The sequence below is a fragment of the Ammospiza nelsoni genome, chromosome 19, assembly GCF_027579445.1.
Source record: "Ammospiza nelsoni isolate bAmmNel1 chromosome 19, bAmmNel1.pri, whole genome shotgun sequence".
Classification (NCBI taxonomy): Eukaryota; Metazoa; Chordata; class Aves; order Passeriformes; family Passerellidae; genus Ammospiza; species Ammospiza nelsoni.
The window spans coordinates 12146941-12158542 of record NC_080651.1 but is presented as its reverse complement, the minus strand read 5'-3'; the positions used below and the strand labels follow the sequence as shown (position 1 = coordinate 12158542).

Below are 11602 nucleotides of genomic sequence, written 5' to 3'. Positions count from 1 at the left end.
GCTCTCGCACTGCAGCTGTGGGCGCTGCGCTCGCGGCCGAGCCTGGCACACGCTGTCCTGCCTGCCAGTGTGGCCGCTGCAGTTCGGCTGCCACAGGGGATGGGGGACAGGGAACGCGCACACGGGAGCGCAGGGCTGAGCAGGGCTCCGTGCTGCCGGGGCCATGGGGCTCCATCGCTCTCCTGCTCCACGCTGGCCCTTTGCATGGCACAGAGCAGCAGCCGTCAGCCCCAGAGCCTGGGGTGCTGCAGGACATGGGGGATGAGGAAGCACAGCCTGGCAGGGCAGACCCAGCTCCACGAGCCTTCACCTGCCCATGGCCTCTGCTGCAGCTGGGCATAAGCCCAGAGTGGAGATGCCAGCCAGCATCATTAGGCCTCGTTAAGGTGACGAGCTTTCACTGCTCTGCTGTGCCAGTCTGCCGGAGCCCAATTAGTGTCACATCCAGGAGGCAGCTCCCGCAGGGGCGACGGGCGCCCTTGGCACAGCCCTGCCCTGGAGCTGCCGTCCAGCTGAGACCGGGCACAGCTCAGCCGTGGAGCCTGCCCACACGGCCAGGGGTGCTGGGCACAGAGCTCGGCACAGCACCAGGGCCAAGCCTTGCTGCCCTCTCTCAGCTCTGGGGGGCTCAGCTCCCGGCCCATGCCCCCAGCCATGAAAAGGAGTGCAGCATCTCTCCCTCCTAACAGGACAGCAGGCCCTGCGCCACCTTCACTCTTTATTATACAGCAAGGTCTCAGATATTCCAGTTCTTTGATTCCTTGGGGCCAGCTCACACAGGGGTGCCATAGCGGAGGGGCTGGTGCTCACAGCCCCCTCACACTGGGCAGTGTGGGGTGAGGGGCTGTGAGGAGTGGGGTCTGCCCAGCCCCAAGGTGAGAGGGGCTGCAGAGTGGTGGTGGGGACGCCCCCACAGAGAGCAGATCCAGTGTGGGGTGGGTGCAGTGTGGTAAGAGAGTACTGGGTCCCCAAGCAGGCATTGGCAGCCCTGCCAGAGCAAGGTCCTCTCCCCACCATCATTGGTATGAGGCACAATCCCTGAAGAGCCCAGCAGCCAGCGGTGCTGAGGAGCTTTGGCCAAGCAGGAGCAGAGGGTGGGAGGCCAGGAGCAGGGCAGGAGGTGCAAGCTGTGCTGGGGTTAGGGAGGAGCACGGGGGCTAAAGGCAGAGGGAGGACACGGCCTCACAGACCCTGCCCCAAGCCCCAGCCCACAGCTGCAGGGGCAGCAGCCCCACGGGCTCTGTGACAGAGCCTGGCCTCTGATCTCCCTACTCCCTGAGACAGCACAGTCCTGCTTCGGGGGCACATCAGGGACAAGGCTCAGGGGGGGCAAGGACACAACTCAGAGCCAGTAGAGAAGTGGGAAGACAGAAATCCCCCCCAAAATCCCCCAAAGCAGTAATGCAGAGGTGGAGATGCTGAGAACAGGGGTGAGAGGAAGGGTGAGTTTGTGAGGGGAGGTTGGCCACAGGTGCTGGCAAGGCACAGGAGTAGAGTTGAGAGGAGGGGGAATGGCACTGGCCCCAGAGAGCAGAGAGGGGTTCTGGGATCTTGGGGGTGACCCACACGCTCACCCCCCTGGGGCAAGGCAGGGTCCAGTCCCCCAGACTCAGGTGGTCACTTTGATCCCAAAATATTTGCGCAGCTGCTCCAGGAACAGAAAGGTGAGAACAGTCTGAGGAACCAGCCGGACAGCAGCAGGAACGAAGCCCTGGAAGGGGACAGCAAGAAGGGGAAGAGTCAGTGTGTGCCTGCCACTGGTTGTCCCAGCAGCCCAAGCCTGGCTGCAGCACGAGTGGGCAGGCGTGGGTCAGCACGGGCCGGGCTGTGGAGCAGGCACTGTCAGACCACGGCCACCACAGTGCACACAGGGCTCAGTACCACGTGCCGACCCCTCTGGCACCTGCACTGCTGCTTGGGAGCTCGACGGGTGCAGCAGGGCCACAGCTGCGGTGCCTGGCCCAGCCTGAATCCCACTGAGGCCAGGGCTTGCAACACCTTGGGGCCCAGCCTGGGCCGGGCAGACAAAGGCCTGAAGCAGGCAGCAGCTGGGCTGCCACAGCAGAACCTGGAAGGTTCCCTGCCCCAGGACTGCTCTGGGCCACAGCCTCTGCTCCCAGCGCGGCCCAGCCCGCCCCACCCCTGCGCCCCCAGCCAGGTACCTTGTAGAAGGCAAGTGGTCCGAGCTTGGCGGTTTCCACGGCACAGTGAGCGACTCCCTGGAGTGAGAGGGTGAGAGATGAGCTGGGAGGGGCTGGGAGGCAGAAGCTGGCACGCGGAGATGGGAGGACAGGCAGCAGCAAGGTGGGCAAGGTGGGCGACTCACCTGGTACTCCCCGTGGGAGTTCATGAGGCGGGTCTTGAGCACATCCAGGGGCTGGCACAGGAATGTGGCACACAGGCCCTGCAGAGAGAGTCAGCCAAGTCAGGAGACCTCTGTGCCAGCAGCTGCTGTGGTCACTGCAGAGCCTCAGAGCCACCCTGGGACCTGGAGCCTCCTGGAGGCACTGTGCTGAGCCGAGCCCAGAGCAGCAGCTCTGGCAGCCCCGGCCTGACACCCTGACCCTGCTGCAGGCAAACGCAGCACTGCCCCCGGCCCCCAGCCCCACTCACAGCGATGACGCTGGACAGGAAGTGAGTGAAGACATTGTCTGACAGAAATCCAGTAGCGAGAACCAGCTGCTTGGCCTGGTCATAACAGGAAAGCTGCAGAGACATGGTGAATCAGCGACATGCTCCCCGTTCCTCGTGCACCAGGGACCATCCTTGTCCCTATCCCAGTCCCCTACTGCCCAGCAGAGCTGCCCTACCTGTCCAACAGTGACAAGGGCCCCACGGATTGATGCCACTGATGCTCCTGAGAAGAGACTCTTCACGCCCTCTGTGGACAGACAGATTTGGATCAGCACGGTTCTCTGCCATCACTCAGACTCCATTACCCCGGGAGTCTCACATGCCCAATGTGTGTCCACAACTCCGCACACAGCCCTGGTTGAAGCCCACCATAGCAAACAGGCTGAAGGAGTCCTTCAAAGCAGCATGACCTCGTCCCTGCCTCTGCTCATCCTCTGCTCCACCCTCCTGTGCTGCTCTGTTGCAGCTCCCAGCAGCTCACCCCTTCCCACCAGGTATGTGCAGGCTGCCAGGCCCTGGCAGACCTTGCCCAGCCCCTGCCCCAGCCAGATGATGAGGAGATGCAGACCCTGCGGTCCCCTGAACACCCCCCGCCCCAAGGGCATCCCCCGGCCCCTCTCCCTGCCCCGGCTGAGCGAACTTCCAGGGCGCCCTGACCCGGCACCTGCTAGGACACCGGAGCAGGCTCACCCACACGGCTGGCACTGCCTCACCTTCCCGGAAGACACGGTACATGCCATCCAGGGCATGGGAATAACTGGAAGGAGCGAGAGGGGAAGGGGTCAGGGCCCGAGGCTCCCCACACGGCGGCAGCCCCGCCGCTCCCCCGGGCACCGGCGGCCCCGCCCGGACCCCACCGAGCGCCCCCGGTGCGGTGCTCGGGCCCCGGTCCCGCCGGTGCGGTGCTGCCCCCCCGCGGCCGCGCGGACCCCGGCCCCCGTCCCGCCGGCCCCTCCAGGCCTCCCCCCCCGGCCCCCGCGCCCCTCGCCCTGCCCCTCACTCACTTGCGCCGCTGATTTGGCGGCTGCTTCATGTCGTTCTGCATCCTGCAAGGCAGAGCACCGCAGGTGAGGGGGCAGCCGCTACCCCGCTGTCCCCTGCAGCACCGGGGACCCCAGCACAGGGCAGTGGTGTTGTGTCGCCCATTTACAAAGGGCCAAGAAAGCTGCATTCAGTCCCACTCGCCCTGAGGGTCACACACGGCTGGGTGCTGTCACCAAAAGGCAGAACAGCTCTGGCCATCCTGGGCACAGAGCTCCCGGCCCACTGACCACGGGGCAGGCTGGCCAGGAGAGATGTCAGGAGAACCCCAGCATAGCCAGCACCCCAAATGCCGTCATGCACGGGGGGCCAAAAGCCCTGGTCGTGCAGACAGAACTGACCTGACGTTCACCATGTCTGCCGGGGTTCCCACAAGCCCGCCAGTGAAACCTGTGGCCAAAGAAGAGCTGGGTCAGGGCTTATCCATCCTGAGGGAGCCAGTGCCAAGGGCCCCAGTGCTTGGCTCACCTCCTGCTGCAGCCATGAGCACTTTCTGGTAGAAGGGGGGAGGCCCCTGGTTGCTCAGGCGGTTCTTTGCGCTCTCATAGATGCCAAAGCGAGTCAAGGAATATGTCATCTGCATGGGGGACATGAGCGGCTGTGTGTGCACAGGGCAGCTCCCCACGGCAGCAGCAGGGGCTGCAGGGGCTCCAGCTCTCACCTGCCGGCACAGCGAGGCGCTCAGCCCGTTGTAGAGCGCCAGGAAGCCGTCGGTGCGGATCACGTGCAACGCCATCCCCGTCATCCTCATCTTCACCTCCTGCTGCGTCTGCAGGTGCACCTGGGGCAGAGCGCCGCGCGTCAGCCCAGCGGGGCTGGGCAGGGACAGAGGGGCACGCAACAGGTGGGGATTGGAGCTGTGCCAGGACAGCAGCACTGGCACAGGAGCCAACTGCAAGACATGGACAGCCCCGAGCAGGCTGGCCCAGCCTGGCAGCGGAGGGGCGGAGGCAGAGAGGGAGGGAGGGAGGAGTGCCGAGGCTCCTGCCTGCAGCACCGCCCGGGCCCTGCCCTCACAGCCGCCCAAGGTGAAGGGTGCGCCTGCCCTTCCGGGCACCTCAGGGTGGAAGGTGTGGGTGTGTGGGTGTGCGCCCTGCAGTACATGAGTGAGCCCTGTGTGGGTTTGCTCGAGGGGATGCAGCTGGGCTGGTGAAATCACGGCCATGCAATGCAGCAGGCCTGCAGAGCCACTTCCCCTCCTCCTCAGTGCACGAAGAGAACCCCACAGCTGGCCAGGCGCCTTCCTGCCTGCAGCAGCCCAACGCTTCCCACCATCTCCAGGGGCAACGGTGACAGGCACAGGAGCTGGCTGGGACAGGGCAGCCGTGTGCGCTGATGCTGGAGCATGCTCTGAGCGCTGCGGAGACCACGTGTGGGTCAAAGGCCCCAGGAGATAAGCAGAGCAAAGGGCTGCTGACAGGGGATCAGGCCACTACGGAAGCTGTGGCACAGCTGGGTCGTGTGACACTCTGCAGGATATTGGGAACAGCCTCTGTCTCTCATATGAAGCACCAGCAGGGGTGCAGGGGCCTGCCTGCAATCCCCACAGGTGGATTTTGGACGTCAGGGACCAGAGCTTGTGGCAGTTCACAGCCTGGGGCAACTGAAGCGGGCAGGGCCATGTAGGGACACAGTCCACTGCCTGCAGTCCCAGCTCTGCAGGAAGGGCAGGCAGGCATGGGACGGGCTGGCCAGGCTCTGGTCACCGCTGGTCGCTGCAGGGCCAGCAGCCCGTGGGCAACCAGCAGCTGCACAGTTGGCCTAAGGGCACAAGCACTCTGTAGGTGAGCTGGCCAGGGCCTCTCACTGGGGCCAAAGTCCAGAGGTGCAATGAAGCGCCCTTCGTCCCCTGCCCTGCCAGAGCCTGAGGCCCCTTGTGCCTCCCCAGGCCTGGCACCAGCCCCTGCTGTGGGGGAACACATGGCCAAAGAAGGGTCTGTATTCAATAGTCAGTGTGATTATTGATCTGGCAAAAACAGCTGGCCAGGTTGTGCTGCTCGCACTGCAGGAATGCAGGGGCTGCTCATCCACACAGGACAGCATGGGGATGCAGCCCAAATGTCACAGCCATCACGCTGGCTCGGAGACAGACCTAGAGGCAGGTGCCAGACTAATTCCCTTTCTTAGCACCTCGCCAGGCACCCCACACAAGCTCCCAAGGGCTGGCAGCCACCTCCACTGGGCAGACACGGCCAGCCGGGCAAGGCAAGGCCGAGCGCTGGGGAGGCGGCACTGCCCTGCCAGGCTGGCTCCTCTCCTGGGCCTGTGCCTGGAACATCTTCCTCTCTCTCAGTGGGGTGGGAAGGGGCCGTGTGTCCCAGCCTCACCCACAGGCATGGCCCTGGGAAGGGCAGGCCCTGTCCTGGGCTGCCTCCTCCCTCCCCCTCGCAGCCTGCTCCGCTGCCAGGCTCGTCGCCACTTGGCCGGCGCACAAGGCTCTGGGCAGCGCTGGCATTTGCCCCGCGTGTGGGTGCTGGCAGCGCAGGCTGCGCGCGGCGCCCTTTGTGCAGCAGCAGGCATGCCAGGTCATCTGCGGCGCCTAGGTGACATCTTGGCCGGAGGGCTCCGAGCCCAGTGGGCCAGCGTCCAGCACTGCCGTGTCCAGGCAGGGCCGCCCAGGGCACCCAGCACAGCTCCTGGAGCTGGCACCCCAAGCCCCCGGACCCCTCAGCCACACACCCACCCATTACCCTGACCCGGGTCTTTTGTGACCCCTCAGCCGTGTCCCTGCACAGCCACGAGTCAGCTCCTCAGAGCAGCAGCTGTTTCTCCAGACCTCTACAGCTGTTCTCCAGCTCCCTCCGTTGCTCTGGGACCCTCACAGCCATTCCCGGTGCCTTCACAACCCTTCCAGAACCCCAGAGCAGCTCCCCATCCTCTCGAAGTAGCTCTGGGACCCTCACAGCCGCACCCCCGCAGCCAGGTCGCTCAGAACCGGTCCCGCAGCTGCTCCGGGACACTCAGACCCGCTCCCCGTCCCGTCCCGGCCGCTGCCCCCGCTGCAGCCCAGTCCCCTACGGCCGCTCCCGGGACCCTCGCAGCGCCTCCCCGTCCCCTTACAGCCACTTCCAGCGCCCCAAAGCCGCTGCAGGACCCTCGGAACGGCTCCCCGCTCCACCGCAGACTCCCCAGAACCCCTACAGCCAGTCCCAACTCCCCCAACCTCCTCCCCACCCTCTCACACCCTCTCCGGGACCCTCACGACCAATACCCGCCCGCAAGCCCTAACCGATACCTGTCCCCATAACCGCCCCCAAGCGCTCACCGATACCTGCCCCCATAACCGTCCCCTCACGCCACCGCCCCCGTAACCGCCTCGCCATCCTCTCAGAGCCCCCCCAGTCACCGCAGCCCTTGCCAGCCTCTCACACTGCCCGCCGTGCCCCCCGACGGGCTTCCCGCGCCGCCGGGGCCGCCCCGGGCCGTGTCCCCCCTCACCTTCAGCAGATCCAGGGGGTGCGTGCAGCAGGCGGCCCCGGACGACGCGAGGCCGCCGAAGTACCAGCGCGAAACGCGCTGCTCCGCCATGGGCGCCGCTGCTGCCACAAGCCACGCCCTCACCGGGACATGGCCACGCCCTCTTCCGTTAAGCCACGCCCTCTCCCGGTACCGGAAGGGGGTGGGGCGGGCCCGGGGCTCGCATCCCCGACCTGCGGCGAACGCGGCAGCCGCAGGCTCCGGAATCCTCGCTCCCACCCCGCACGCATCCCCATTTCCAGCCCGGGGAAGGCCCTTCCCGGCCATCATTAAGGGATTAATTAATGGGGAGCTGAAGCCCTAGCCAGAGTGAAGAGGGGCGGGAGGCACAGGTACACAGGGCAGCGTTCCAGCGTGCACACACTGAGCGCAGGGACAATCACAGCTCCAGAGTACACCTTCCCACCCCGCACGCATCTCCACAACCTGTGGGAGTGTGTTCTTCTCGTAAATAACTAACAGAGAGGTGAGGCATCAGCAAGAGGCAGTGTGAGGAGGTGGGTGATGCGCTGGTACACGCTTCCAGTACATGAAGGGAGCCTACAAGAAAGATGGAGAGAGACTTTTTACAAGAGCGTGTCGTGACAGGACAAGGGGGAATGGCTTCAAACTCAAAGTAGGTTTAGATTAGATATTAGGAATAAGTTTTGGCTGTGAGGGTGGTGAGGCCCTGGCACAGGCTGCTGTGAAGAGAAGCTGTGGCCGCCCCATCCCTGGAAGTGTTCAAGGCCAGGCTGGACAAGGCTTGGAGCAACCTCGCCTGGTGGAAGGTGTTCCTGCCCATAGCAAGGGGCTGGAATGAGATGATCTTTCAAGGTCACTTCCACCCTAAACCATTCTGATTCCATGACATGGGGAGCACGGGGACAATCAGCACTTGAGAAAGATGAATCATTGTACAGGTTTTTTTGGGTATTTATAAGGTAGAGTTCATGGTGACGGCAGAAGCAGCAGCTCTGCCCAACCGTACAGCATTCTCTGGGAGAGTGCTCCCACTGTGCACTCGGAAAGGTCCAGAGCCCGGCCGGGGCAGCAGCTGCAGCACCAGTCCCTCCACGGCGAGCCTACTCCAGAACAACAGTCCCTCCTGCTGCCTCCAGCGCTGCTTTGATCTTCTCTGCTTCCTCCTTGGAGGCGTTGGCCTTGATCTCCTGCGGAAGGGACTCCACCAGCTTCTTTGCCTGCGAGAGGGACAAAGTACAGGCTTGTAAACAGGCTTTCACTAACTGGATTACTGGATTTAGAGCCATGATCCTGACCTCTGCTTAAGCCAACCGTGGAAACTCAGTGACCAGCACAAACCCCAAGACTTGCACTTGAACTGCGGCACATCCCACAGAAGGCAGCTAACCCTGGCTGCCAGTGGTGACACACCTGCTGGGAAACCTTTCCTTGAATCCTTGCACAGGTGCTGCTGGTGTGCAGGCCACCCTGAGAGGAAGGGGTGCAGCAGAGCCCCTGCAGTGCCCTGCTGGGCAGCATCCGCCGGGCTGGCTCTGCTCAGGACCGTGTTTTGGTTCACATTCTTGTGCCAGCAGGAGAGGAGGCCACTGCAGGGAGTGGACACAGCTCCAGCACAGACTACTCGACAACACAGTACTCTGACATTTCAGGGACTTTTAAAGCAGAACTACTGGTACTAAGCAGCACTGCGATGCTTAAGGCAAGCTGCAAAACTGCTGAGCTAATTTAAAGAATTTACTGCAGTGGTGCTATAGAGAAGGAAGTGAGCCCAGGGGGACAAGCCCCTGATGCTCTTACACACAGCAGCTCTCTGCCACAGCACTGCAGGTGTTCAGCACCCACAGGACTGGCCACTGTGCTGGCAGGAAGGTTTTGTCCCTTTACTTCCTGCTGGGTTCAATGCCTCTGTATCTGTGGTGGAAGAAAAATGCTTTTTTTGCTGGGGTTGGAAGGCACAGATGTGGGAGCAGTGGGCTGGTGGGGCAAGAATGCCTTTGCTCACCAGGACAGGATTTGGACAGGAGCCTAGACACACTCCCTGTGATGAGCACAGGCAACACAACACAGGTTATTAATTTCTGAACTCTGCTCAGGAAGGCGTGACTCCATTCTAAAGCAGCCCCAGTCCAGAGAGGCAGCTGTTCCTGGTGTTCAGTGGGAAGAGGAGCAGAGCCCAAGCCAAGTGGAACCCGTGCAGCAGCAGCAATGGGGCAGAGCAGCAGCTCCCAGTGCAGCCAGAGCCCAGGGCTGGTGGTGACAGGGTGAGCATCTGCTGGGCAGCTCCCAGTGAGCTTCCTGGGCTGCAGCCAGCCCTGGTCCCGAGTGTGCTGGTCACACACCTGTCTCATCACACAGTTATTGCCATAGGACTGATGTTTGGGTCCCAGCAGGGCCCAAGGTAAGCACTGCCTGTGCTTCCCTCCATAACACCAGCAGCCCTACAGACAGATCCACCCGAAAACCTCATAAAATCACCTTGACTGGATGGCAGCAAAATTTACAATAAAAGGGCTTTGGCTCCTCTTTGAACAGAGTCCCTGCAGGTAGAACCTCCACAGCTGTTTGTGTTGTGTGTGTGCTTCACCAGCGTGCTGGGCCTGGGTACATCACACTTGAGTTTAGCTGCAATAACTGGCACCACCAACAGCTCATGCAGCAGGTGCCACGTGCAAAGCCAGGCTCACTGGGCATCAGCTCTCCAGTTAATTATCTGTTGATTGTGTCCTTTACAGGGTTTGGTATTTTCATGTCTGCTTGGGGCCAATAACAGATGAACAACTTCCAGGATAACTTCCTGACAGTCAGGAAATTATTCCCACAAGACAGCCAAACTTGTACCTGTGCCACTGACTCTCTGCTGGCTTTGCAATGCAACAACAAGAATGGATCACAAGATTATCTGCAAACACTTCTACTCTCCTGGGTTACAGCAGGAGCAGACATTGCAATACTCAACACTGCAGCTGGAATACTGGAAGTGCTACTATTGACCCCAAGATATGAAAGCACCACCCTGGAGATGTGCAGCACATTACATGCTTCGGCAGTAGCAGCTTCATCACCCAACGTGCTGAGCCCACATCCAAGGTCAAGGGCTGAGCTCAGACACTGCCCAGGGCTGAGGCCCGACTCCTCCAAGGAAAGAAGTATCACCACCTATAAAATGAAGGGCCCTGAAAAGAGCTGGAAGCCTGGAGTGCAAGAAGTGTGAATTACAGAGGCTCATTTAACTTCAGAAATACATTGACTTTGGGAAAGGCAAGCCAAACCCAGCTGTAGCAAGAAATGCTGACTAGTCCTGAGCTCTGCAGGAAAGCTCATGCACGGCAGCTCTCAGGTTTGGAGAAGTGGAGGCTGGCATGGACATCTCTGAGTCCTTTGCTCTGAGCCTCCCTCCTTATCCCCCTGTTCTGACAACGGAAAATGCCAGATGAAGGAGCTACCAAATGCTGCTCCGCATGTCTCCCTGCACTGAGATGCACACAGGCAGGCTGTGCTTCTGAATGCACACATCCAGGCTCCCCTTTGAACAGAGAGCCAAGGCTGCTGGACCTGGGGGCAAAACCCCAGAGCTGGGGCAGCACCTCCTCACCTGCACCAGGTTCACTCCAGGCACGAAGTTCTTCACCTCCTTGATCAGCTTCACCTTGTCAGCGGCTTTAAACTCGGTCAGCCGGACGGTGAAATGAGTTTTCTCCTTCTTGAGCGGGACCACCTCCTCCTCCTCCTCCTGGAAGCAGCCGGAGCGCGGTGAAGCCCCGCGGCCGAGCCCCCCGGCCGAACCCGCCCCGCGGCCCCGCTCCCGCCCCTCCCGGTACCTGCGGAGCCGCCTGGGCGGGCAGCAGGGAGGCGGCGGCGGCCGCGGGCATCACCCCCACGTCCGGGATCTTCAGCGTCTCCTACGGGAAGAGCGAGCGGCGGCACCAGCGGCCGGTCAGGCGGCGCACGCGGCCGGGCCGGGCCGAGCCGAGCCGGGTCAGGCCGGGCCGAGCGGGGCCGGGTCCCGCACCCACCTTGAGCAGCGCGTTGAGATCGGCCACCTCCAGCAGCGTCAGCCCCGCGATGTCCCGCACCAGCTGCCGCACCTTGGGCGAGTACTCCTTGGCGGCCGTGTCCAGCGGCGCCCCGGCCAGCGCCTCCGAGCGCCGCGCGGGGCCGGTGCCGAGCGCCCGCAGCCCGGCGGGGGCCCCGCGGCGCGGCGGCGGCGGCCGGAGCGGCAGCGGGAGCAGCGGGGACCGCGGGAGCAGCGCCCGGCGGGCGGCGGGCAGCGCGGCGGGCAGCATGGCGGCCCGAGGACACCGAGCGCTCCGCCCCGCCCGCGCTCCCGGCGGCCCCGCGCGCCGCTCCCAGCCAATAGCGACATAGCGCCCGCGCAGCGGTGCGCCATGGGAGATGTAGGCCAAAGCGGGCCGATGGGACAGCAACAGCCGCCGTGATAAATCCATTACTATTTATCATTTCCAAACGGGATAGAAAAAATTCCATG

General features: G+C 62.9%; 2 protein-coding genes across 2 annotated transcripts; both read right to left on the bottom strand.

Moving 5' to 3' along the window:
• Window positions 1-683: 683 nt before the first annotated feature.
• On the bottom strand, window positions 684-7382 carry SLC25A10 (solute carrier family 25 member 10). Its single transcript, XM_059485703.1, is given in 12 exon segments — window positions 684-1711; window positions 2163-2219; window positions 2327-2404; window positions 2614-2706; window positions 2811-2881; window positions 3348-3391; window positions 3639-3680; window positions 4017-4065; window positions 4144-4252; window positions 4337-4456; window positions 7114-7325; window positions 7328-7382. Coding segments are annotated over 12 exon segments (1032 nt in total). The 3' UTR covers window positions 684-1609.
• Window positions 7383-8046: 664 nt separating this feature from the next.
• On the bottom strand, window positions 8047-11399 carry MRPL12 (mitochondrial ribosomal protein L12). The gene is made up of 4 exons (XM_059485798.1): window positions 11130-11399; window positions 10935-11015; window positions 10709-10846; window positions 8047-8333 (listed from the first exon to the last, which is right to left on the bottom strand). The coding sequence occupies exons 1-4, from the start codon at window positions 11397-11399 to the stop codon at window positions 8217-8219; spliced, it is 606 nt and encodes a 201-aa protein (XP_059341781.1). The 3' UTR covers window positions 8047-8216.
• Window positions 11400-11602: the final 203 nt, after the last annotated feature.